Source organism: Podarcis raffonei, chromosome 13, assembly GCF_027172205.1.
Source record: "Podarcis raffonei isolate rPodRaf1 chromosome 13, rPodRaf1.pri, whole genome shotgun sequence".
Lineage (NCBI taxonomy): Eukaryota > Metazoa > Chordata > Lepidosauria > Squamata > Lacertidae > Podarcis > Podarcis raffonei.
In genome coordinates this window covers 30,931,500-30,958,764 of record NC_070614.1, presented here as the reverse complement: position 1 = coordinate 30,958,764, position 27,265 = coordinate 30,931,500, and the positions used below count along the sequence as shown (strand labels likewise).

At 40.0% G+C, this 27,265-nt stretch overlaps 4 protein-coding genes across 5 annotated transcripts; 3 read left to right on the top strand and 1 right to left on the bottom strand.

Moving 5' to 3' along the window:
* Positions 1-2,441: 2,441 nt before the first annotated feature.
* Positions 2,442-3,374, top strand: LOC128400281 (olfactory receptor 8S1-like). The gene has a single exon (XM_053362440.1). The coding sequence runs from the start codon at positions 2,442-2,444 to the stop codon at positions 3,372-3,374; it is 933 nt and encodes a 310-aa protein (XP_053218415.1).
* Positions 3,375-8,185: 4,811 nt separating this feature from the next.
* On the top strand, positions 8,186-9,010 carry LOC128400282 (olfactory receptor 5A2-like). Its single transcript, XM_053362441.1, has one exon. It carries the CDS (start codon positions 8,186-8,188, stop codon positions 9,008-9,010), a length of 825 nt encoding a protein of 274 aa, XP_053218416.1.
* A 4,200-nt stretch (positions 9,011-13,210) lies between these two features.
* LOC128399905 (olfactory receptor 13G1-like) lies at positions 13,211-23,335 on the bottom strand. 2 transcript variants are annotated; one of them, XM_053361759.1, is made up of 2 exons: positions 23,319-23,335; positions 13,211-14,126 (listed from the first exon to the last, which is right to left on the bottom strand). In XM_053361759.1, exons 1-2 carry the CDS (start codon positions 23,333-23,335, stop codon positions 13,211-13,213), a joined length of 933 nt encoding a protein of 310 aa, XP_053217734.1. The 2 variants fall into 2 exon arrangements, with proteins under 2 accessions (XP_053217734.1, XP_053217735.1); XM_053361760.1 differs by lacking the exon at positions 23,319-23,335 and adding an exon at positions 14,631-14,647 and having other exon boundaries at positions 13,211-14,120.
* On the top strand, positions 19,671-21,609 carry LOC128400263 (olfactory receptor 13G1-like). The gene is made up of 2 exons (XM_053362421.1): positions 19,671-19,772; positions 20,641-21,609. The coding sequence occupies exons 1-2, from the start codon at positions 19,671-19,673 to the stop codon at positions 21,607-21,609; spliced, it is 1,071 nt and encodes a 356-aa protein (XP_053218396.1).
* Positions 23,336-27,265: the final 3,930 nt, after the last annotated feature.

Below are 27,265 nucleotides of genomic sequence, written 5' to 3'. Positions count from 1 at the left end.
ATTATTATTATTATTATTATTATTATTATTATTATTATTATTATTATTATTGAAGGAGAAAGCACAACCTTCAAACCACCTAGAAAGTTACACATATACAAAGAGAGAGACAGAGAGAAACACTTAAAGAAATGCAAATTTCACAATAGTTATTTCCTAAAAATTGAAATGTAGACATGAAGCAGAGTGGGCTTTGCCAGCAGGCATATACCAAAATGGACACAAACTCAAGCAGATTGATTCTGCCCATTCCTGACTGAAAGTTGCAGTTGTTGACAATATGGAGTAGAATATGTGGCCCTGGTCTGTCACATTGTAAGGCATCTCTATATCTAAAGGAGTCTATTACACCTTAATGTCCAACTGACTTGTAAAACTTATAATAAATGTGTTGTTGTTTTTTGGAAGGAAGAACTAATACAATTTCATTTAATGAAAAAGGTATCCCTGGAGAAAGTCAGTTGACAGGATAAATTTCATGGGATTAATTCCAGAAAAATGAGCATGACATCACATCACCATCCTTTTTATACCATCTTGCTCACTTAAAAAATTGTCCAGTACATAGGCAGAATGGACACTGAACAATGCACATTAAAAAAAATCAGGCATTTGTAGAGTTGGCAGTGATTTCAATCATTCCCTTTCAGTGTGCACAGCAGAGACCCTGAAATATTTTTCCTTTCTGTCACAGATGAAAAAACTTTGACCAACTAGATGCTGTTTGGACTTGAGGTCGCATTCAGCCCCAGATGACAGGGCCAAAGGTCATGAACTGAAAACCAGCAACCGGTTCCCCAGCCATAATCTAAATGAGCTGTATGATAATATGAGCGATCTTTATTTTCTTTGGGGATTTCACCAAGATTTGTTTCAAATCGTCATTTTTTAAAGTAATTGTAAAGTGGATGGAGATCTCTTTGAGATACAGCTCCAATCAAATCTAAGTGCAGTGGCAGTTGTTGCGCATCTGGATTAGCTATCAGGTAAGTGGCAATCTCTTTTTTATATTTATGACTTTGTTTAATTCAGTGGGTTTTATGTGTTGGGTGATCTTAAATAGACAGTAACCAGTACATGCTATCCATTTGCAGAATTATTCAATATTTTCCTTAAGATTCCAGTGTCTTGCACTTGGAAACACGAAATCACAGTAAATAACTAAGATTCACAAAGAAGCCGAACATATTTGCTAGTATTCTGACAACTTTTTAGTACTTTCTAATCCTCCCAAATGTTTCAGCAGTTTAAAAATTCTACAAATTTGCCTCAAAATTTCACCCTTAAAAAATGAAAAATGTAGGCTGTTCTAGTATATACAAACCAGAAAGGACCAGTGTCTCCTATATTGGCTAAAGAGCTAAAAGCTCAGTGATAGAGCATCTGCTTTGCATGCAGAAAGTCTCAAATTAATCCCTTGTATTTCCAGGTCAGACTAGACTTATTCTTTTCAGAAATTCTGGAGAGCCATTGCAAGTCTGTGTAGACAGTACTGAGCTAGGTGGACCAATAAAGCACCAGTACCTAACCTAAAATCATGATCAACATATCCATAAATCTAAAAATGCATCTTTTTCATGTATGCCAGCAGAGCTCAGATGACATTATTGGTCTTACCAAGTAGACGTGGGTCTCAAAATTGAGATTGAACAGTTTCCACATTCAGAGCAGCATACCTAAGTTTGATCCATGTGGACAAATCTGGAAATGGAAGGGGGCTCACATGTTCTCAGAGCTGCTTCCTTTTTTATAATAGGCAGATGTACAACAGGTCGAAGTTTTCCAACCACCAAATGTGTGCTAGGAAATAGTTTGACTGTTTATAGTCTTGCTTTTCATGCACAAAAACCTCTCTCCATTTTTTAAAAAATCCCTCCCTTCCCACATTTAACATTCTGTCTGGAATTTAGAGTTTGTAATTACATGGCCTTGTGCCCAGTATGAAACTATTGGGTCAGTGGTCTCCCTTTTCCCTGTCAGGTATGTAAAATGCTATGTGTACACAGTTTGTTTTCCATCCATTCAGATCAAATAAACCTCACCCCCCCCCAACATTAAATATTAGCATGCATATTGACCTCCACCTTCAAAAAGAAAGAAACAATCTTGAAGTGGTTGCACATGTGTGTGCATCCAATTTCCTTTTGTGCAGTGAGTGTGGAACTGCAAATGTGAAATCTCTACACAAACAATTAGCGCTTGAATCAACAGTCTAGTTCTTGGCTGCATCAAAGCAATCATAACTATGTCCAGATAGAGATACAGTAGATCATATTGAATTCAGTGGAGCTTACTCCCAGGTAAATAGGGTTAAAAATTCAGAAAATACTTCCCCTACATTTATACATTTATTAATCATTTTTCAGAGCTTTCTACAAATTGAATAAATTCTATTTCTTTTTTTAATTTGTACAGATGTTAAGGCTTTTAAATTCATTGAGATGGAAAATCAAACTGCAATTACAGAGTTTATACTCTCAGGACTCTCCAGAGATCCACATCTTCAGGTGTTTCTCTTCTTGGTGTTCTTAATAATTTTTTTGGTAACATTGTTAGGAAATTTTGCAATCATGCTGGTGATTAGAACTGAGTGTAGCCTTCAAACCCCCATGTTCTTCTTTCTTAGTCATTTAGCTTTTGTTGACATCTGCTATTCATCTGTCACTGTTCCCAAGATGTTGGAAAATATCATAGCAAAGCAGAAAACGATTTCCTGGGAAGGATGCATTGCACAGATCTTCTTCTTTTTCCAGGTTGCTTGTGCTGAAGTATTCATCCTTTCAGCAATGGCTTATGACCGATACATTGCTATATGTGATCCACTGCATTATACCACAATCATGAAAAAAGAAATCTGCAAACAACTAGTGGGTGGATCTTGGGCTATGGGTACCTTCTATGCTGTGTTGAATGTTCCACCTTTGGTGAATTTGCATTTTTGCGGGAATAATATTATTGACCATTACAGCTGTGAGCTTCCTTCAGTCTTGGCCTTGGCTTGTACCCAGACCCTCATAAATTACATTGTTCTTCTTATCACTGTGTTGGTGTTTGGTCTTGGCTCCTTTCTCCTTACCCTCATCTCTTATGTTTACATTATTTCAACCATCGTGAAGATTCGTTCAGCAGAAAGCAGGCATAAAGCCTTCTCCACTTGCAGCTCTCACCTCATTGTGGTGGGATTGTTTTACATTGCAGCTTTTTTCCGGTACATGAAGCCAAGTTCAGAATCACTCGCCTACCTGGACAAATTAGTGTCGGTGCAGTACAGCATCTTAACTCCCATGTTAAACCCTCTCATTTACAGCTTGAAGAACAAGGATATAAAAAATGCTCTGTTGAAGAAGTTTGGAAAGTGTAAGTTTCTTCAATAAAATTAGCCTCAATTCTAGAAAAGTGTACAGTGTCACAAGCTATCATTTAAAATGGTGTACATGTGTATATATCCGCCAAACATCTTAAGGGCTAATGAGGAGAGCAGCTCCCTGTTTTTAAAATGTCATGCTTCCCTTGATGCTGGAGTTAGACTAAAAAAGACCCCAAAACAAAGCTGAGGCATAAGATTAGGTTGAAGAAGACAGAACTGGAATCAATTTGCTTTCATGGGGGAAAAAGACCAAGGGGACATTTAACTAATGGGAAATATGTAAGGGTTCTTTTTTTTCCTTAATGGAAATCTGGAGAGAGAAAATGAATGATATGAATTATATAGGGGAAATGGAGTGAAATTTGAGTTCTGTGTTTATGGTTTGGATCTACTGCCTTGCATTTAGCTTCTGTTCTGGTGGACATCTTCTGCCTTCATCTAGTCTAGCCCTCTGAATCCAGCCAATGGTCATCGAGCCCAATGCCTCTTGGAAGCTCAGGTAGAAGGTGAGGAAGCTGAACGTTTTCTCCAGCATCCAAGTCATATGCTTAAACTGCCACTGAACGAAAGCATAGGAATGGGGAACCTGATTGGTCACTTGGGCTTGCAGTGATGTAAACAACTCTTGAAGGGCCAGAAGTTCCCTGTTTATGCATGAGGTTATTAGGAGTGAAGATGTGTTAGATGAAAAAGGAGAGTTTATCCATATATTGCTGAGGAAATGTGTTGGAGGCATGCCTAGGTAGGATTGGTGAGATTTGAAGCTAAGAACGGATGGACTAATATAATCTATATCACTTTCTTGTGTGTCCATTCATAAATCCACACTTCCAGGATTACTGAATTGATCACACTAATGTATCTGAAGCACCATGACCTTGTCCCTCCCACTCACCTTCCCAGTACACAGCAGAAACTGATATTCATAGGCTCTGAAGATAGCTAATATTAGCCAATATAGCTAATATTTGTTGTTAGCTTCCACAAGTATTTAAAGTGACCTAACTGAGAAGCAATCCCCACATCATATAGCAATGAAACCCCACTAGTTAGTTAAATATGTATTGCTTGAAGACTACAATTTTGTGGTATATTGCCACTCAAATTCATAATGTGAACCCTAGTTCTAGTATTAGCATTATCAGCCACTAAAATTATTATTTTTATAAAACAAAATGCAATTTTGTGCCTGAATGACATATTTGTAACCCACCTGTCATCAGTCTATATGGTTATGTGCTTGCTTGTTTGCTTAAATGGTGCTTAATTGGTGAATTGTAACAGCAATGAGTATATGGGGTCTTCTTACCTTTTAAAGGAGCTATTCCAATCTTGTTTGTTTGTTTTCAAAAGCTGTGGTGAATTTTAATGTTTTACATTCTTACTGGACTTAGTTTAACACATCTCTTACAATCAACAGGATGTTCAGGGCTGTTGTTGTTTTTTATAAAAAAATAATCACTATTGTTTCTTTTTTGTAATTATAGTACTATTACTTTTATGTAATATTTGTTTAATGGCTTTTAAAATTATGTGTGTTTTTGTTATGTTATTGTAAACCTGTTTGAAAGTGGGACATGATAGTGAACAAATAAATGTGACTATTCACCAATACAGTAGTAAAGTGAGATTTAACTTTTGTCAAGCTGAAATCAATGTTGAACCAAGACATTTTGCTTTCTGATATGGAGTCCAAACGCTCCTCACAAGGATAAACATTTTTAAAACTTTTGCTGCGTGATTCAATAAACTCCTGCTTGTAATCTATCTCCCTTTCAGAATTCTCACTGATGCCTGTTGCTTCACCCTCCTGAATGGCAGGATTACCCTTGGATGAAATGTAAACTCTCATTTACGTTTGCCTTAACTAAATTTCATACAGTTGCACTAGGGGTGCTCACACATTATATTAAACAAGTGTGCAATCAGTGTTCTTGTGTACATGAATAACTGCAGTATCAAAATACAGTGGTACCTCAGTCTACAAACTGTCCTGTTAATGAACTATTCGGGCAACAAACTCTGCAAAAGCAGAGGTAGGTGTTCCGGCTAGTGAACTTTGCCTTGGAAGCTGAAGGGAAGTTGAACGGTGGAAGGGCACCGGTGGCGGGAGGCCTCAGCAGGGAAAGCGCACCTCGGTTTAAGAATGCTTTGGTTTAAGCATGGACTTCCGGAACGAATTAAGATCATAGACCGAGGTACCACTGTATAAAGTATGCCAAAATCTGGTCCTTTATCTCATGAACTGTCATGTCAAATTCGGCAACGATATCTCCAGAGGCATCCAAATTGTTGCAGTTTGGAATGTTTCATTGGCCATCTTGAATGAAATAAACTTAGATGAAGCCTACATCCTTCACTCTGTTACAGATAAACAAAAATATGGCAGCAATATATTTAGAGGCATTCAAGTTGCCACAGTTTGGAATCACCATGCCAAATTGGGTGAAGGCACACCAATTGAGCAATTACATACTCATACATATTCAGAGGCACAAGAACCCTAATTGCCACAATTTGGAACCACCGTGCCAAACTGGTCCCAAGCTACCCTCTGTTTGTTTATCTATATTTGCCACCATGGCAGAAAAGCTTCTCCCACTAAAACAAAACACAACAAAACTCACAGGCATTTGCAGGAATGCACTACTGATGAATTTAATTATCCTCTTGGGATGAGTATTTCTATATAAGTTGCTACATTCCACAGTGAAAAATATATCCTCCAGGGTTTGGTATAGCAAGTATAATAACATCATGGCAAACACTCTACTTGGTCTTAGTGAGCAGGGGAACCATTTTTACTGACACATAAAAGGTACTTTTTCCAATTCATTCCCGCCTTTTCAGTCAGGTAATTATATACAAAAGTTTGAGTCTCTGGTCCAAGGCAATGTCCTCCAGAAGCTTCTTGCATGTTTCTTGATTTCTCTTTCCCTCCGTTTTTGCTGATCAGATTGGTTTTTCTTAGGCCTTTTTAAAAGAAAAAATAAGAAATGAAAAGAAGAGATATGTTTATATATGATTTCATTGTGTTTTAAGGCAGAAATCCTTGCTTATGTGAGAATGAGCAGGAAGGAAAGAAAAAAACAGCATTTGAAATTTCTCACTCACTAGACATAAATTAGAATGTAGGAAGGGAGGAATTACAAGGTACCGTATTTTTCGCTCTATAGGACGCACCAGACGATAAGATGCACCTAGTTTTGGGGGGAGGAAAACAAGAAAGAAAAATTCTGAATCCCAAAAGCCAGAACAGCAAGAGGGATCTGCGCAGCGCTCCATCTCACTGTTCTGGCTTCTGGGATAGCCCGCGAAGCTTCTGCAGGGCAGAGGGGTGCCTTCATCCCACTGCCCTGCAGAGGCTTTGTGCAGCTAAGCCACAAGCTAGAACAGCAAGATGGAGTGCTGCACAACGCTCCCTCTCCCTGTTCTGGCTTCTGGCTTAGGCGTGCAGCCTGCATTCGCTCCATAAGATGCACACACATTTTCCCTTACTTTTTAGGAGGGAAAAAGTGCATCTTATAGAGCAAAAAATACAGTAGTTTTCATCATCAGTGCAACCAAATTACAAACATAAGGCTAAAAAAGTAAGAAGTGGTCCTGCAAATGCACATGTGGGTTAAATATGGATTCCAGGTTTGAAAAGAATGAAGACTACTGTTCTAATCCACTCTTAACAGTAACATGGCATTTATTCCCTTTACATCTCTCTCTCTACTATATTTTAAATTGCAGTATTTGTTAGGAAGAAGAGTAGCCCTACTGTGGTGATGGTCTAAATTTCAGTTGCCATTAATTTCCTTGCATTTCACTTCATTCTGTGTAAGAAAGTAGCATTTGAAGGAGCACTTCTAAAGGCTGACTCACACACACACTAAATATTTCCATATGATGATTTCTGCATATTTAGAGTGAGCAAACTGCTGCAAATGGGAACCTTCAGAAGCAGAAATGAGATGCAATGTGATTGCCTGCTGATTTTATTATTGGCATTTAGCTCTTAAAGGAACAGAAAGTCTTCCAGGGAAAAGGTGGCAACCCTGGACGTTAAATTGTACCAAACAGTCCTTAAGAAAAAAGGCTTGTGAGCCACTGATTTACTAAATCAATTCATTTTTTTGTTAATCTTCAGTCCTTATGGAAGACAGAGAAGTCTGTTCCAGCAGACTTTTAGAAACTGGTGAATAAGGTTGAGAAATGTTGAAAGACAGCAACTTCCCAACTGTGTGATCTTGATGATAGCAGCTGCTTTTGTTATTAGACTAGTTAGGATTTAACCAAAGATCCATATTATGGGTTTGAATATGAAATGATGCTCTCAGCATATTGAGGAAATTTTGATACTATTTATTTAAAATGTGTTATTTATTATATAAGAACACCTCATTTTAATAAGCTTTCTAACATTGATTACAGGCAAGTAAAAGGCTGAAATGTCATGCATAGCTTGCATGGAATTATGTCCCACTGAGACCAGCTGGACTTCATTTCAAGGAAACATGAACTGGTTTGGGCTACAATGGCTATTGGTTAACCTTGCTGTCTGGTCTATGACTGCAATAAAGATTTATTGATTGGTTGGTTGGTTTCAATGATGCAGAAAAATTGAGCATGGACATTGACTTCTCAGTGGAGGTTAAAGCTGCTCAACATAGACTGAATCCAGCTCTTAATTGATATAAGTTTTTAGAATTATGGTTCCCATCTCAACAATATTTCAGATGCTTTAGTCTACTATTCAGGAACAACAGAACAACTTTGCTGCAATCAGATCTTTGTTTGTTTTTCACAGATTACATTTTTGTTGGAAAGGAAATGGAAAATCAAACTACTGTGACATATTTTCTTCTTGTGGGATTTTCTTATAGTTTTCCAGTCCGTATTTGCCTCTTCCTGGTGTTTTTACTCATGTATGCAATAACTTTGGTAGGGAACACGATGATCATGATGGTAATAAAGAAAGACAGTAATCTACAGAGCCCTATGTACCTCTTCCTAAGTCAACTGTCTTTTCTGGATATTTGCTACTCTTCAGTCACGGTGCCTAAGGTTCTCCTGAATTTCTTCCACCGCCAAAGAATTTTTTACAGTACCTGCATCATGCAAATGTTTTTCATCATCCAGACAGGATGCACTGAAATCTTCCTTCTTACAGCAATGGCTTATGACCGATATGCTGCCATATGCAAGCCACTTCATTATGTTGAAACTATGAACATACCGTTCTGTAAGCTGCTGGTGGGAGGTGCATGGGCAATAGGTTTTGTACATGCATTGATTAATACATTTCCTGTTCTGAAGCTGGTGTTCTGTGGTCCAAACACTATCAGGCATTTCAGCTGTGAACTCCCATCTCTCTTGGCCTTATCTTGCACAGAAACCTTTGTGAATGCAATAACATTCTTAATTACAAGTAGTGCAGTAGTGCTTTCATCAATCTGTGTCATGCTGGTGTCATATACCTACATAGTCTCTATGGTTCTGAAGCTTAATTCAGCAGAAGCTAAAAGAAAAACATTCTCCACCTGCAGTTCCCATCTCATTGTTGTCATTTTATTTTATGGCACTGCCTGCTTTAGGTATTTAAGGCCGAATTCAGCCTCATCTGTACTACTGGATGAACTCTTTTCCACCCAATAGAGCATTTCAACCCCCATGCTGAACCCCATTATTTACAGTCTGAAAACCAAAGAAGTGAAAGAAGCCATCAAGAAACTGATGGGGTACAAAAAAGTGATACCTCCTGCTGTATAATAATAATTATTATTATTTAAAAAGAGTCGCATATAGCAGACAATTCAAAAATTTGTCATGTGGGTATAGAATTAGTTGTATTTATAGGAATTACTTTTCTGTGGTCATTTAAACTATAATAAAGCCATGCTGATTTATTCTGAATCAATTTTCATCTCTCTAATTTGCAATAAGATTTCTGTCTGTCTGTTTCTCATAAAAGAGAATAAACACCTAATAATATGTGTATAAAATCTGAACATTTCCCGATCAATCATAATATTTGAAGGACCACCTGTTTCCATATTAATGTGCCCATATATTAAGAACTTCATGTTGCAATCATGAACACATTTACTAGTGAATAAGGCCCATTGAACTCAATTGAATTTACTTTTGAGTAGGCCCATTTGTTCAGGATTGTGTTGTCAATGGAGGTCTTCTATGGGTGACTATGCCACTATGAAGTGAGATGTTTTGTTTCCAGAAAGAGATCCTTCTCAGTGGTGATGTCTCAGTTGTTGAAAGTTCTCCCCAAGGAATTTTCATTATTACTCAATTGACTGTCCTTTCAACACCAAAGTCCTTCTTAGTTTCCAAGGATCTTTTTGATTGTAATAGTAGTCCTTCTGGATGTTTTATGCTGCCTTTATGATAATGTTGTATTACAATTGACATTGTAATTATTGTATTCTATACATAAACCACTATGTTTATATAACCTTATAATAATAAAAAATTAGGATAATAAATAATAATAAATACCTTAAAATGGACCATGAATTCTTTAGGTTTATCCTATTTATGGTTGCAATATTTATTTTTCAACTTTGCTAACAATAATGCAGATTACATTAGTGAAATGAATGGGACTTCCAGTCCGGAGCTGCCATGGCGAACAGCAATTCCCATGATAGCGGATGCTGGGTGTGCAGATAATTAAGGTTAATGTGAGAGTAATTATCCTGATTAAGATGGAAGTTGGAGCTTTCGGGACATTTGGATTTAAAAAGAGTAAGAAACAAGACTTAGGCCCCACCTTTGAGTATGGAGGTCTGGTTGGAAGAAATATGGACTTTATTGGACTAGAGCTTCTCCGAGATTTGGCGTTTAATACTAAGGACTATCCAAAAAGCCGGCAGAGAGGAACTGAGAGAGAATTGAGAGCATCGGACGTGAGATCCCCAGGCTGAGAGTAGACTAAGACTGATGGACACTTGTTGGGGATTGAAACCGGGAAAGGGGGTGGTGGAGCTTGGGAATCCAAAGGGGGCATAATTATAATCTGTTTTGTTTTTATTTTGTTTTGTTATTTGTATGAGAATTGGGGAAATCGTGGAAGGGAATTTAGGTCGACTTTAGAAAAAAGGCTTTAAGTATGAGAACAGAGCTGCAAGTATTGAGGTTTATAAGTTATAAGTTATAAATTTATAAGTTAAAAGTTTAAAAGCTAAAATTGGTTTTTCTAAAAGGACTGAAATGTAAAAAGGTTAAAAAATTGGGGATAAGAACTTGCTGAGCCAACAATTTGAACTGGAATACAAGAGGGGGAGGTGGGGGGAAGTCAGGAAAATATGTTATTGAAAGTGAGGACTTTGAATTTTATGTGTTTTTAAATCTTTTTTATGTTTTGTTTTTTTTATTTGTGTGTTTGTGTTTCTTTTTGATTTTTTTGGATAATGGAAAAATCTTAATAAATATCATTTAAAAAAAAGAGAGTAATTATACTTGCAAGCCCCCCCCCAGCTCAGGGGGGGTGAGCTCTCACTTGCAGATCATCCGATACCTGCTTCTTGTTTCTATGATGCGGGACAGGGGATGCAGAGTGCATAGCACTGCACGTATCGGTAACTTTCCAACACAGTCACCATGAGCAGTGGTTCCTCTGTTTTTTAAAGATAGATATGAATTTAGACTTAAAAAACAGACGCGTTCTGGAAGAAGGAGACAAGATAACCTGCTAAATGAATCAGGCACTGAGTGCCAAGGTCTTCATCTGGAGAGGACTATCGTCATAACCGGATTGGAAGGCAGGTGGAGGGAAGCCTTAGTTTTTTCTCTATACATGCACTACATAGCTTTATGATTTGGCAGCCCTTCACTGAAGAAAGAAAAATAATTTCTAATGGAATATAATTATCAATGGATTGTAATTAGTAATGGAATGCAAGAGGGAATCAACAAAAACTTTATAATTTTTACGGACTAAGTCAGCCCGGAGCAAGGCTAGAGGCCAAAGAAACATGGTGGAGAGGATTGCGCAGTAAGAATTAAGTTCTCGGAGTGGCGTGGGTGGGAATGCCAGAAATAATGGATTGCAACAGGAAAGGAAAGACAAACATTAAAATATATTACACAGAGAAAGTTAGAAGATATAACCCCCTCTGGCAAATTAACAGAGATGGAACAGTTAAAAATACAAATGAAAGTCATTACGTCAGTGGCTGCAAAGATAAAGGAATAACATTGGAATGGTATTATTCGGATTAAATAAGAATGGAAGCAGGAGAAGGAGCAACAACAGTATCTCCACAAGACCAGAACATAGGAAGTCACCCCAAAATGTTTAATTTGGAATGGAATAATTGGTTTTTTATAATTATTTTATGATTTGGTATTGTATCAATGTGGCTTATATTGGATTATTATTAATGAAAAATTAATATAAATTATTATAATTAAAAATTATCATTAGTGAAATGAATGGGTTAGGAAAGGAAGGGAAACTCCATAACTCCATAACTTTGGCATATGAGACCCTATTCTTGCTCCTGTTAGAAACATGGCAGGCAAGGACATTTAAGGAATAGCTCCAATATTATGAACAGCCTTCCCTACAGAGCCCTCTCAGCCCCCCTTGTCTCTTTCCAGACCAGTGGTTGTCGTGGCTAGATGCAAAGGTTGGTGTGGCTTATTTCTATATATACTCACACACCCCTCTGCATCATTATCATCCATCCAAGCAAGAGGCGTTATCAGAGTTCAAGAACACAAAGTTGGTCTGCCAACAGGCCTGGTGCCTGAAACCAGCTCCCCGCAGAGCATGCCCTTGGAGATCCTGTCATCTTCTATTCTGTGGACATGACCAAGATAGCATAGATGTCAGTCACTGAGACAGGAGTGTTAACTTACTTGGAATGTGGGCATGGAAAAGCATCTTTATCTGATACTCTTTGGGAAGACGAGCCATTTCCATTGGGTTAGGTAACAGGAGTGAACATTTTTGTAACATGCAAAAAGAAAGGCTCACAGTTTCATCAAGTTTTTCTTGAAAGATGGCCAAATGATAGGCCAAATTCCAAAGAGCCCAAGATGAGAATAAGATCATTCTGGCTGGAATGGTCCTCTTATCATGTCTGATGGAGGACACAATGTCTGTGAATGTGTGTAGATGCTAGCCTGTTGTATGAAGGCAATATATACATTCATTTCTTCACCCACTTTTGCCTTTGGCTCTTCCAACCATTCATTAACGAAGCTTGTTTTGTTACAGAGGTGCAAATGAAATTATAGATTTTAAATTGTTTATTATCAGTGCAGTAGAAACCCAAGGTCCACTGGGATGAAAGAGTTTGGATTTGGCTGATCTTGGGCTTTCCTGGCAGAGCCGTGGTTATGGAAACAAAAGTCCCTCACCAGTCTCAGCCAGGGTTCAGTCATCAGAGCTTCCACCAGAAGGGGTATCCTGGGGATGCGGCAGGAGTGGGATGGAATAAGGGGAGACTTATACCTATTTCAAACTGCTTTCAGCTTGGTGCATGACCCAGCAGCTGGGCAGAACATAGCTGGCAAAATTCCTCCTGAACAACATTTGGAATAGTGATAATCTACATCAGCCTAAGTGTGATAACTTACACCAGCTTTCTATGGTTAGGATTGCTCTGTACTGTATATATTCTACTGGTAAAACTTTAATATTTCCCATCACCTGCAATATACTGTTTTTGAGTGGAGACATTTCACCCATTTACCTACAAATAATCAAATGTACATTTCTTCCCATCTACACACATACCCCAAATAAACCACCCCAAAGTCGAGAACCAGAGCTCTAAATATAATACTGCAATTCTGCTGGAGAAAAAGAGTAAAATGTTCTTGCTTAACTCATGAGTTGAGGAATACTTTTCTGAGAGCTGCTTTGACATCCTTATTTCTTAAAGTGTAGACAATAGGATTCAGAGTTGGTGTAACCAGTGTGTATAGGGCAGCAACCACCTTGTCTCGCTCAAAAGAGTAGCTGGAGGCTGGTCGTATGTAAGTATAGATGACAGTCGAGTAATATAAGGACACAACAATGAGATGTGATGAACAAGTGGAGAAAGCCTTCTTCTTCCCTTCAGAGGTCCTGATATTTAAGATTGCCTTAACAATGAAGCAGTAAGATAAGCATGTTATTAAGAAGTCCCCCATAGCAAGAAATATGTCTGCTGTGAATACCCAGACTTCATTGATTCTTACTGGGCTGCAGGAGAGAGCCAGAAGTGGAGGAATCTCACAGAAGAAGTGATTGATACCATTGGGGCCACAGAAAGTGAGCCGCATAATCAGTCCAGTGTGAACCCATGAGTTTGTAATGGCGATAAGGATCACCACTGTGGAGAGTGCTACACATACTGTCTTGTTCATCATGATGCTATAACGCAAGGGGTGGCATATAGCTACATAGCGATCATAAGCCATGACAGTGAAGAGCACCATCTCAGCTCCCAAACACCATGTGAAGGAATAGAGCTGGGCTATGCAGCCAGAATAGGAGATTCTCTTGCTAAAAGTTGCTATGTTTGTCAGCATCTTGGGAATGATGGTGGAAATGCAGACTATATCCACCACAGCCAAATGGAACAGGAAGAAATACATGGGTGTGTGAAGTTTGGGATAAGAAAAGATGGCAGCAATGATTGCTGCATTTCCTATCAGGGCAACTATATAAATGGAAAGGAAGAGGATGAAGAGGAAGATCTGCAGCTTTGGATGCTCAGAGAGGCCCATCATCATGAATGTGGTCACACAGCTCCTGTTCCTTACTGCAACTTGGCCACATGATCTGTTAATGCAAAAGAATGTCCATGATAATATGAATCAACAACTATGAAAAACAAGTGTAGTTAAAGTAATGTTTTATATCAATAGACAATTGCTTTCCTCCTTTTCTAACAACATTCATTTCACTTCCTTTAAAGCTAACTGTTATATTGGAACATCTATATTAAAATTTAAGCATTTTGGCACTGCTGTTTTTTAAGCTCACATTTATTATTAAGAATTCTAGCAGCATGGAATGGCTAGAAAGCACAACAGCTATCATAAACATTATTTTGATATATCACCAAATAGTAAAATTTCTATAACTCACAATATATTTTAGTGATGTCCTGCAAGGACTAAGACAAACGATTGCTTCTTATGAAAAGACCAAAAGATAGTATAATTACATGTCATCAAAGTACTGCTTTTCCATGCTTCTGTTCTCTTACTACTTAGGTTAGTTCTGTTACCATAGAACACAGATAATGCTACAATGCGCTCAGTGGGCGAGAACATGCCAATATGAATGTGTGGAATGATATATAGGTGACTACAGAGAGAACAATTCCCAAAGCAACTCCATATTGGACCCTAAAGGAACAATTAAAATTTTAGTTTGTTTATGAAATGACATCACACAAATCCCCCCTTTCTTTTCGATTTATCATTAAAGTTCCTTGTTAAATTATATTTTATTGCAATAAGGATAACAACCCCTCTGATGATTCATCAGAACATTGCATCATTTCATCCCTGGTGTTCCCCAATCAGAGCAAATGAAATACATGCAGCTCCTGGGACTGACCTACTCCCAATACTTTGCTCACATTCTCCCCCCAGCCCACCCCATATCACCATAACAAGTCTCTGATTGTCTGACCTGTTCTACATGGCCAATGTAACATTAGAAAAGTTTTTGTGGCACATTTTATTTTCTTATCATAATGTACTACAAATTTTGAAAAATGGTTTTCTTTTATTCAATAGCTTAGATAATATCTTTCAATAGGACTTCCGGGTTAGCGCCATCGCCTAATGGCGGATTCCCTCCGAGCTCCGGAGGGAATCGGCTTAGTAGGGGTCGGGTCCTGCCGCGGCGGCGACGTGGGGACCCTCAGAAACCACAGGCGCTGAAGCCTGTGGACCTGGTGACTCAGCGGGCACCATTTGCGCCCCCCGACCCGTGAAGAAGCCTTTTTAAAGGCTCCGGAACGGGGGACGGAGAGCGGTGCGGTGCTGTGAGTCGACTGCTTCCCCTACTGAGTGAAGCCGCATGCCATGGACGGAGAGCGCTGACTTCTTTCTCTGAACATTTGGACTAAAAGTAACAACCCGTGAGTAATACGGAAATTGGACTTAAAAGGGAATTTTTTTTGGGAATTAGGCACGACCGGGTAAGGTGTAAAGAGGAAGTCCGCCTACCCGCCTTGTAAACATCTTAAAGCAAGGATTTTATACTAAGGTTGAGAGAATACCTTTCTCTTTTGTGGATAAAAGCAATTAACTCCACGTTTTGGCAATATAAGTGATTGTGCTGGAGGATAAGAGCTAACATTGAGAGCGGAATTCACCCCTCCCCCCAAGACCCGGGAGCGATCGGTGAGAGAGCCTGTGGAACAGACATAAAGACTTTGACAGCTGTCAAACTAGCTGTCAAAGTTGGGAAAAAAGGAGAACTTTGTTTCTGTTGTCTTTGCTGGTTATATTCGTTACAATTTGGTAACAAATTGTTAAAAATAAAAAAGAAAAGGCTAACTTGACTTTTGGGTTGGAACTGGAAGATACTAAGAAACCAAAATCCCTCTAGAGGGGGTTTAGGACATTGCAAAAATGGCTGTAAGCGGAAAAACACTGGCTGAACTGGAGAGAACTTTTTTTCTCTTGGGAAAGTTGCAGGAACAGAGTGATGTTTTGGCTACAAATGTTACAATATTGAATGGAACAGTAAATAAAGTTACTGAGCCTGGGAGGGACTTGAATCAAGTCTTTGCAGCTGAACAGGAAAGTTTTGCAGTTGAACTAAAATTTTTTGCAGCTGAACAAGAAAAGAAACTTGAGAAATCTGAGAATGTGATGAAAGAGGAACATGATGATTTGAAGGAAAAAGAAGGAGGAGCTATAATGCCACAGATGATTGAGGAGAGCCAGAGGCCGGTTAAGATGGATATAAAGGAAAATAAGATCAGGATGATGAAAATCTGGTTTGAATTGAAGAATGGAGAATGGAGAGATCTCCCTATGTGGAGATCTGAAGACCTATGGAATACAAACCTGGCTAAAGTGGAAACTGGAGCTTTTGGGACATTTGGACTTAAGAGAAGTAAGAAACAAGATTTTGGCTCCACTTTTAAATATGGAGGCCTGGCTGGAAGAAACATGGACCTTACTGGGACAGAGCTTCTTCGAGATTTGGAGTTCAATATAAAGGACTATCAAAAAAAACCGGCAGAGAGGAATTGAGAGAGAATTAAGAGCCTCGGACGTGAGGTCGCCAGGCTGACAGCAGATGGACTGATGGATTTTTGTTGGGGTTCGAAACCGGGAAAGGGGGGGTGGGGCTTTGGGAATCCAAATGGTGTACAATTATATTCTGTTTCATTTAATTTTGTTTTGCCACTAACATAAAAATGGGGAATTCGTGGAAGGGAATTGGGGCCGACCTTAGAAAAAGATTTTTAAGAATAAGTAATGAGAATAAGTATAAAGATTGAGGTTTATAAGTTAAAATTGGTTAACTAAAATGAATTAAAGAAAATAAGGTAAAGTTTGGAGACAAGAACTTGCTGAGCTAAAAATTGGAACTGGAATACAAGAAGGGGAGGTGTGGGGAAGTCAAGGAAATTGGTCATTGACAGTAAGAAATGTAAATTTTATGTGTTTTTAATTGTTCTTTTTTGTTTTTTGTTTATTTTTTGAAAATTCCAATAAATATTTATATATATATAAAAAAGATAATATCTTTCAATATATTATCATCAAACTCAGCATGAGAGTTCCTGACGTGGGGCCTGTGGCCTTCATCAATATTTGGATGCCTGGTGCCATTTAGAATCAAGATGGTGGACCAAAGGTGCCAATTTCCAAGGAGGAATGGGGGGCTGATGTCACAGAGTGTGTGATGTCAGGATGTTGGGAGTAGCCAGGACGGAGCCAAACACAGTGGCAGTGTATTGACAGTGCGGCTTCAATGGCCATGAAGACTCCTGCTGCTGCCACCACCCGGGGGCTGCTTTCCTGTTTCTTCCTCTCTAGGAGCAGCAGGAGGAGAAGGAGCCAGCTGTGCCACACTTGGCTCTGTGCTTTTCCTCCTCTGCCCCCTTTAAACATGGGGGGGGGGGCGCCAAAAGGGCTTGGTCCTTAGGAGATGGCGCTCCTGTGGTAGAAAGCATGAGTTGGGTATGACTTCACATGATTTGGGGCATGCAACGTCAAAAACAAGTCAATTTTGATGCCACTGAAGATATTGTTCCCCATTTGGTAGAATGTCACCAAATTTGATATATACATGTCAGGGGTGCCAACTTGAATAAAATGGGGGGCGGGGGGCGGCAGGTAAGCCCTATCCTGCATAACTGATGACAAGACACAGCACACACAAACACCATTTGGATGGCAATGCCCATCAAGTTTGGGGGGACCTAGCCAGCCCCTTCAAATGTTTTATTGGGGGGTTGAAGGGAGCTTGACCCCTAGGAGTTGGTTCATATGATACACATACAGCCCCCAAACTCACAAATTTCTTTTAATTTCCAGCACCAGGAACTTCCCCCAGTAGTGAATAAGCCAGATAGCCTGTTTTCTATAAAAATAATACCACCAAAGTAGTTGCAGGTCCAGGCATCATGCTCCACAACCCCCAACCCCCAGATAAATAAAAGACGACTAAGTCTGGTTTGGATTGAAACAGGAATACTTCCGGCCCACCCACTGGAAATGATGCGTAGGTCAACCCAGGCGTGGATTCCTAAGACTTACATGAAATAGGTGGACCCCCACAGGGACTGCTGTCTGGGGGAGTACCATCAGCCTTGGCCCCACCTGGGCACACAGACATGACCACTCCCCTCAGATCTCTTTATCAGGATACCCCAGCATTTGGAAGGGCAGGTGGAGACTACAGCCTCCCCTCCATCCAAGACAAAGAATTGTCCCAATGCCCCAACCGCCAATCGAGCAAAACAGTCACTGCCAAACCACTCACATCTGCATTCAAACCCTGATACTTCCTTCAATGTCTGCCAACCAAATATCATTTCCTGTGGAGAATATGTGCATGCCATCAGGTCTAAACAGAGTCTCTTCTGAGAATGTAATACTGGGGTGCTGGATCACCCAGCCACTTGGTTGCAATATGCGGCACCTAACTGCGCAGCTAGTCCTTTTCCAAGCACAATTGATTCCCACTGGGTCTGGGTTGCACCACTGTCATCTCTCAAGCATATCGGACCAGCCAAGGCATAAGCCAGACAGCCTGTTTTCTATAAAAATAGAACCACCAAAGCCATCGTGGTAAAAACAAGAATAAGAGCAACAATGGTATAATTTCCTTTCTCCCTTCCTCCATTCTCCCTTCCTCCATTCATTCATCAAAATGGGGGCTAGATGAACCTGCCTTTGCCTAGGTATTTTAAAAATAAACCTGTAATGTCAATTTGTAAATTAATGCTATGACCGTTGATAAGATCTTTGAAGGACAATATAAATTTCTAGATTTCTCTCTCTGCAGATGGAAAGAAAACCAATCACATCTGTTGCTTCTCTACGTCAGAACTTTGGTGTCAGAGAGTGTAAAAAAGAGGTGTGCTGGGAGAGGCTGTCTATACACAGAGTCCAAAAGTTTCCCACTCTCCTGATCTGTCATTAAAACTAAAACTATTAAAAAATAAGCTGGTATAGCTTATTTCCATCCCAGAGATATATAACTCTCCAAAATAAGGACTAAGTGAGCCTGGGCTTTAGATGTGATGGTTTGACTAAATTTCATTTCCCCTTCCTCAGAGTATTATTATTGCTCTGTTAGTTACACCATGTTCCTTTTGCCTCCCCCAGGTTTAAATGTCTTAATGAACAGCTATCAATTCAAATGGGGGATAGATATGGGACAAGAGATCCCACTAGATACTTTGTGGGTTTGAAAGCATATCTTGAAGCAAAACATCTACAAAGTAATATTTAGATTACACTTAATTCCTCCTATAATTGATCTTATATATAGGGATCAAGCAATGTATGGCAAAGGTTAAAAGCAAGAAGTGACAATATATTATTGCAGATTTTACTGTTGTGCAGTTTGAAATGAAAACTGACTCATTTTGGAAATGAAAACTGCCTCTTTTTGGAAATGAAGCATTGTCAACATTGAAATTTGAATTATAAGTGTATTTGAAAAATGGGCTAAATGTTGACATCCGTAGAATGAATAGAACAAATCCTCATCATCTTCCAGGTGCCTCAGAGTTCCTTCTCCCAGTGGCACCATCACTTCAATTAAAGTAAGATTTAAAGGTAGCTGATAGCTTTCCTCGAAAGCCTGTCTACAATGAGATCAAACCAGTTTTCATCAGACATCCAACTTATAGAAGGCAATTGGCTCCAAGTTATAAAATACCAGCAACGATACAAAAGAGCAAATAGGGATAAGGTAAATCTTTCATGTTACTTAAGAGTTTCTTCATAATGTAAATTGGTTAATTATTAAAGGATAATAAATTACTTGTGCTTTGCCCAACCCCATTTAAAGGGTTTGTAATATGTGGCTTGACATAGTATTTCACATAGCATTTTGCAAGCAATGATTTTTCACACAATCACTTAAATCTCTGAACTCTAACTTCTTGCACAAAAAATGTCCACTCGTTTTCAGATACTCACGTATATCTATATTTAAGGGCTTTGAAACAGTCCAGTTGGATATGAATGAGAATATTTTAAAAGTGGGTATTTCTGGCTGAATTATGATGACTGCATGTACGTGTTTTTAAAAGAAGGACACAGAAGTTTTGAATATAACTATTTTCTGATTAACCAACTCTTAGAGAATAATTTGAATTATGGAAAACTTTCAAAAAGTGGTGGAAAGATTTAGGCAGCATATTCTTACTAATGTTGATATTTACCGAGGATGAATATAAAGATGAAATTGGGTTATTTAGGCCTTATTTATTTATTATTTATTTCAAGGCTTGGCAGTCCATAAGAAGCTATGGCTAATATTAAGACAATTTAGGTTATAAAGATCAACTAACAAGTTATTTAGGCCATAGTAGATGCTGCTCTTTAATGAAAAGACAGCCAATTTAATAATGAATGAAAGTATATTGTTAGCCATGAGACTCAAAAGAAGTTTTGATTTTTTTGTGATCTCAAATGAAAGAACAATTGCTTTGCAAATATTTGCCAGCTGAAGAAAAAAACTGCCAAATCTCTTCTGTGAGTGAGAGAGGGAGAAAGTGAATGGAAAAACTAAGTTTCTATCTGGATAACCAAGTTAACACAATTTGCCTGTCTAGGTCATCAGCATCAGAGATATTGACATGAAAAACCAGTCTACTGCTATGGAGTTTACACTGGTCAGCCTAAGCAGCTCCCTAGAACTACAGACTCTTCTCTTTTGGGTATTTACATTTATCTATGCTACTGCTTTGGCTGGAAACTTCCTGCTCATCTTCACCATATGCAGTTGCAGAAAACTCCACACACCCATGTACTTCCTACTCATCAACCTGTCCTTAGTGAATGTGTTTTCCATCTCAGTTACAACTCCTAAATTGCTCCAGACTCTTTGGACTCACACAAAGACCATCTCCTTTTATGGCTGCATCACACAGGTGTATCTATTCATATGGGCTTTAGGAACGGAGATTTTTCTTCTCTCATTTATGGCTTTTGACCGCTACGTTGCTATCTGCAATCCTTTGCAGTACACAGTCATTATGAGGAAGGAAGTGTGTTTTGGCATAGCAAGTGGAGTATGGGTTGCTGGAATGGGCAATTCTGCCATTCACACTGTACTTGTGCTGCAACTGTCCTTCTGCAACTCCAACATCATCAACCACTTCTTCTGTGATCTTCCTCCACTTTTAGAGCTTGCAAGCTCTGACACCAGCCTGAACGAGATTATGGCATTAGTGGCAGATGTGATATTTGGGATTGGAAGTTGTGGGTTAACCTTAATATCCTATTTGTTTATCATGAGAGCTATCTTTAGGATTCGTTCCACTGAAGGGAAAAAGAAGGCTTTCTCCACATGTTCCTCACATCTCATTGTAGTCAGTTTTTACTTCTTCTCAATCATATACACATATATCCGGCCATCCTCTGACTACTCCCCCGACAAAGACAAATTTGTTTCTCTCCTTTATACAGTGGTACCCCCTGTTGTTAATCCCCTTATATATTCACTAAGAAACAAAGATTTTAAAGAAGCACTCAAGACATTTCGTGGAAGAAGCAGGATGCTTCCAATACTCCAAGAATGAACTCCATATCCTTTTAGAGCAGCATTCTTAAAAATATATGAACTGAAAGAAAAGGTTGACAACAGGATATTGTTTATGTTTAGCTGATGTAAGATGTTTCAGATGACATATTTTGTACTTGAGAATCAAACATGGTGCATAAATAACAAGCACATTTTAGGAAGCAATCTATTTTAGGAAACAACCTAAGTATAAGCTCCCCTGAACTCATTGGTATTACTGCTGAAAATACAAGTATTGAATGGCAGTATTCCAGTGTATAAATAGCTTCTTTAAAAAAAAAGATACAGGGGTTTTTTGATAGAGAGTATACATGTACATCAGTGCACACAATTGGGGAACATGCCTTTTGCACATACATGAGCCTTTCATGTGCCTTAGCCTTATTTAGAACTGCAGAACTCAAGCATGGAGGTCTTGGGTAATTTTTGCAGACACAATTCCAATGCACGCATTGTGAAATGGTGTCCCATGGAATGTTTGAAATAGTCTACAGTGGTACCTTGGTTTACAACCATAATCCGCTCCGGAGGTCTGGTTGTAAACCAAAACAGGTTGTATCCAAAGGCATGCTTTTGCCAATGTGCCCCCCCCCAAAAAAAAAATTGGTTGTAATAAAAAAAAATTGGTTGTAATCCCCAAAAAGGGACAAACACTTCCAGGTTTGAGGTGGTTGTAATCCAAAATGGTTGTAATCCGAAGTAGTTGCAAACCAAAGTGCCACTGTAATTACTAATATTCTGCCTGTCTTTGTAACTTGGAACAGTGCATTATATTATCTAAAGTTCAATATATACAGATGATGTTGCTGGATCTCGTCAAATTGTCCAGTTAGCAATGAATGTTAGGAGCACTTTGTGAGTTTGTGAGTTGTAAGTCTTTTAAAGACACACATAGTTGTAATTTTTAAAAAATAATAATAATGATGCAATGTACAATTGTGTATGGATTTAGGAGTAAAGACAAGAACCACTGTAATTTTCTGTAATTCAATAAAAATATTACTCTTAAAAATCAGCAGCCAGTTGAAAGTTAATTTTGAATTATATTTAGCCACTGAACCCAGCATGAATATACGTAACTTAAACATATTGTTCCTTAACCTGACAGTGACCTTGTTAAATGTGACAATTGAAATGAACTGAAATGATATTCGAACTGAATTGAAATGGAACAAAAACGAAAGGAGTAATGGTTTATCCCAAACTGCTGAAATAGAGAGTATGGACTAGGGATGAAGGGGGAATTCTATTCAGTTTGCATGTAAAGCTGAATCTACCTAATCCGAACTTTCCTAAACAACATGCAACCCAAAACACAACCATAATATGGAGAAATATGCATATACTAGATAAAGAGTGCATTAAATGCATATATTTCTGAACATAGCATACAAAACGTATTATATTAGAGAAAATTCTTTGCAAAAGAGAGTGAGTATGTGTAATAGGAAAGAAATGCTTTTAAACATGTATAGCAGGAGTAATCCACAGTAAAAAGTTGACAATTTTACATAAGGACTTTTTTTAAAGACAAATGTGTAGAGCTGATTTTAGGATTGGAAAAATGGGAAACCCAAAACTACAGTTTAATCCTTTCATATTAGACATGGGTGTGTGGCAAGGGCAGGAGCTGTGGGGACAGAAAAGAACTAACAACAACAACAACAACAACAAGGTTTAACTTGCTCTTTCGACTATTGGTTTAACACAGAAATCAGTATCATGCCCTCCAGGTTTTGTTAGAATGCGGGTGGCTCTGTGGTATAAACCACTGAGCCTCTTGGGCTTGCCAATCAGAAGGTCGGTGGTTCGAATCCCTGCAACGAAGTAAGCTCCTGTTGCTCTGTCCCAGCTCCTGCCAATGTAGCAGTTCGAAAGCACACCAGTGCAAGTAGATAAACAGGTACTGCTGTGGCAGGAAGGTAAACGGTGTTTCCATGCACTCTGGTTTCTGCCACGGTGTTCCGTTGTGCCAGAAGCGGTTTAGTCCTGCTGGCCACATGCCCCAGAAAGCTGTCTGTGGACAAACACTGGCTCCCTCGGCATGAAAGCGAGATGAGCACCGCAACCCCATAGTCGCCTTTGGCTGGATTTAACCCTCCAGGGGTCCTTTACCTTTTAACACAGAAATCAGTGTCATGCCCTCCAGGTTTTGTTGGAGTCCAATTCCCAGTTATGATAGCCAATGGTAACAGAATATGGGAGGGAGCTATACTCCAAAAACAACTGAAGGGCAAAACATGGGCTGTTCCAGTTTTAACAACAAATTGTCAGGAATGAGCCCACTCCAAGCAAATGTTTGCAGCCAACAACAGAAAGCAGCCAGGAACAGAGAGACTTAGATGTTAGGCAGGGAAGAGCCGGGGAGTTGCTGACTTCAGCTCTTCCTGACCGTGACAGGCTGGCTGATAAGGCAGTACAGTGGTACCTCGGGTTAAGAACTTAATTCATTCTGGAGGTCCGTTCTTAACCTGAAACTGTTCTTAACCTGAGGTACCACTTTAGCTTATGGGACCTCCTGCTGCCACCGCACGATTTGTGTTCTCATCCTGAAGCAAAGTTCTTAACCCAAGGTACTATTTCTGGGTTAGCGGAGTCTGTAACCTGAAGCGTCTGTAACCTGAAGTGTCTATAACCTGAGGTACCACTGTAGCTGAGATCAGGCTAGAACACAGGCCAAAGCTCACAGGAAGCACAAAACAGTGCAAACAAACTCAGAGACAGCCTCTCTGAAAAGGAAGAAGTTGGAGCTGATCCAATAAGTCCACACAGTCAGCGAATGGGAGGGCTGCTAGACAGGAAGCAAAACAAGAGACATAAGGTGTGAAAGTTCAATATATTCTGTAGACACTGGAAGGAGTTTTCAGAAGAGTCATCTTGAGTAATGATTCTGGAGGCTTTGTTAGAGCCATCTGGAGCTATCTGTTTGTTTTGCAATAAAGCCTCCTTTTTAAATTACCTACACTTACTGTGTTATCAAGCTGGGAACCTGGGCTCCTGACACAAATGAATTTTGTTTTCCTTCAACAGAAGAGATGCAGTGTTTCAGGTGTTTACAATACTAGCTAGATGACTGCAATTACTCTTCCCTGCTTCTGGTTCTTATATTCCTTTATCTTGAAAATAAGAATGTTTAGGGGTACACAAAATAATATGCACAAAATATAATGCTGCAACTGCAAAACAGCATACAAATTCATTCACCAAAATACTTTCCTTGACATGCACATATTTTAAATATAGTTGTTTATTTCATTCATATATTACATGTGTATACAGCGGCGTAGCGTGGGTTGTCAGCACCCGGGGCAAGGCAAGTAATTTGCACCCCCTAACCCGGGGCAAGGCAAGTAATTTGCGCCCCCTAACCCCTAACCATGGTCATTAATACTGACGGCTCTACTCTGGGGCAAACTTCGTGGTGACTACTGCCCTCCGTGGTGTTGTTTTTGCAATTAAAGGACCCCTGCCTCAAATGAAGCATCTTGGGGATTGGGGACTGGGATTTGCCAAGGGAGCTGGGAATTGCAGTTCAGTGGCGGGTCAGGGGGAGAGGGTCCCTTCCGCGTCTGGGTGCCGTGGGCCCCTTTGCGCCAAGACGCACGTCTTTGGGCGTCGCGGCGCAGCCTTCTCGGTCTCCCTCCCCGGCCCGGCTAGCCCCGACGCGGCTTCTTTCTGGCGCGGGGAGGGGGCGCCTCTGGGGCCAGTGCGTCGGCCGGCCTCCGGCGCGGGTGGGCGGGGCCCGTCGGGGCGGGTGGGCGGTCTTGGCGCGCAGGCACTAGAGCGCAGGTGGCTCCGGCTGGGCGCTTCATTCGCCGCCGGTGGCGCGTTTGGCGGGCTGCGCGCGTCCAGACAGCGACCCGGAGCCTCCGCCAGCAGCGCCCCGTCGGGAGACCCGGCCGGAAGGAGCCTCGAGCCGGCTGTCGGACGCGGCTGAAGCAGCCAGGGCGGCATGGCAGGCGGCGGCTCCTCGGCGACTCCACGCGGCCAGCCCAGCGCGCTGGCCGAGCCCCGCAGGCGAACGCTGCCCGTCGGTGAGGAGGGGCTGCCTGGCGCGCCCTCCGCGGCCCTGATGCGCGGGGACCGCGGCGAGCGCTGAGAGCCGCTGCCAGCTCGTCGGTTCCGTGAGACATGGGGCTCTGCTACAGCCTGCGCCCGAGGCTCTTCGGCGACTCCGGAGGCAGCGAGCGCGCCCCCCCCAGAAGTTGCGCCCGGTGCGGCCGGCCCCCCCTGCACCCCCCACGCTACGCCACTGTGTGTATATATAATATGTCACCTTGGTAGTGCTCATAGAAAAACCCAATTATATTAGGGTTGCATCATCTCACAAAAACAATAACTTTATTTGTAGAAATAGTAGTGGCATGATTCACCCAAGGTTAAGCACACTCATATTAATTTAAATTCAGTGGGAATGTGAATTTTGCCTCAGGTTTCTAAAAGTTGAATGATAGGAAGTGAATTTGACAAGTGTGCTAAACATGGAAATGATGCAAATGTACATGTGCATTTACTTTGGCAACAGAATTAATCACCATCATCTCCCAGATGATGCCTCAAATGTCTTTCTCCCAGTGGCACCATCTCGTCACTTAAAGAAATATTTAGCACTGGTTACTAGCTTTGTCTGGATAGTGTGCCTACGATGATATCAAACTGGTTATTATCAGACATCAGGTTGATAGGAGGATATTGGCTCTACATTATAAGAAGGGGAAATAAATGAACAAATGAACAATAGGAACAAACAAACAAATGCAAAAGCATATGAAGGTAAATATTTGATTTCATCTAACTGTTTCCTCTGAACCTAAATCAGCTGCATAAAATCAGGAGCATGAAAAACTCCATGGTACATGCACCTGCTCCAAAAGGTTTCAGCTAGAGTCAAAGAATATATGTACAAAGTAGTGCTCCAATGATATTATTCATTGGTCAAGTTTGGAAAGATAAACTGAAAGCTATTTATTAAGTTCTGGATGGTATGTTGCAGGCTGCGCATATATTATTCACATGTGGGGGTCTTGTCCAATAATGGCAGCAGTTTGGACTCCCATTTTCCAAAAATTCTTAGCAATTGTACTGCAGATTATCCCTCCAGAACTAACATTGGCACTGCTGTTTATTTCTCTAATGGAAATGAAGTCATTGATTTACAAAGAGCTCATTCTTGTTCTAATGCCAGCTGCTATATTAGAAATCTCCCATAATTGGTCCTCTCATTCTCTTCTAACATTAGAACGTTGGTGGAATAAAGTGTGACTCTTTGGTGAGAGGGAGCATTAACCACATCATCAGTGACTCTGCAGGAAAATATCTGGAGCTTATTAGTTCAAAGGAAACATGGGGGCCACTTTTGGTGACCAGTAATAGGCCAATTTGACCTTCAGATGTGCAATTCTGATTTTGAAGACATTCAGTTCAAGCATAGGATCGCCTATGATGCGAGGTTTACCTGATAACATGTTTTCAGGCATTCTGTGCTCCTCTCTAATAATTACATTGCATTATCAAGCAGTTGCACCCCTACTGTAGTTTTCCTGTTTCTATTCTCTATTGTTAGTGTTTTATCTTTTTTAATGTAATTCTTCAGCTAATTTTTGGTGGGGAATAAATAAACACACAATAAATACATATAAATAAGAAACTGTTGT

Coding starts and splice junctions, on each gene's coding strand:
- LOC128400281 (XM_053362440.1), top strand. CDS start 2,442: ATGGAAAATCAAACTGCAATTACAGAGTTTATACTCTCAGGACTCTCC.
- LOC128400282 (XM_053362441.1), top strand. CDS start 8,186: ATGGAAAATCAAACTACTGTGACATATTTTCTTCTTGTGGGATTTTCT.
- LOC128400263 (XM_053362421.1), top strand. CDS start 19,671: ATGAGATCAAACCAGTTTTCATCAGACATCCAACTTATAGAAGGCAAT. Junction 19,773..20,640: donor AAAGAGCAAATAGGGATAAG/GTAAATCTTTCA, acceptor TTGCCTGTCTAG/GTCATCAGCATCAGAGATAT.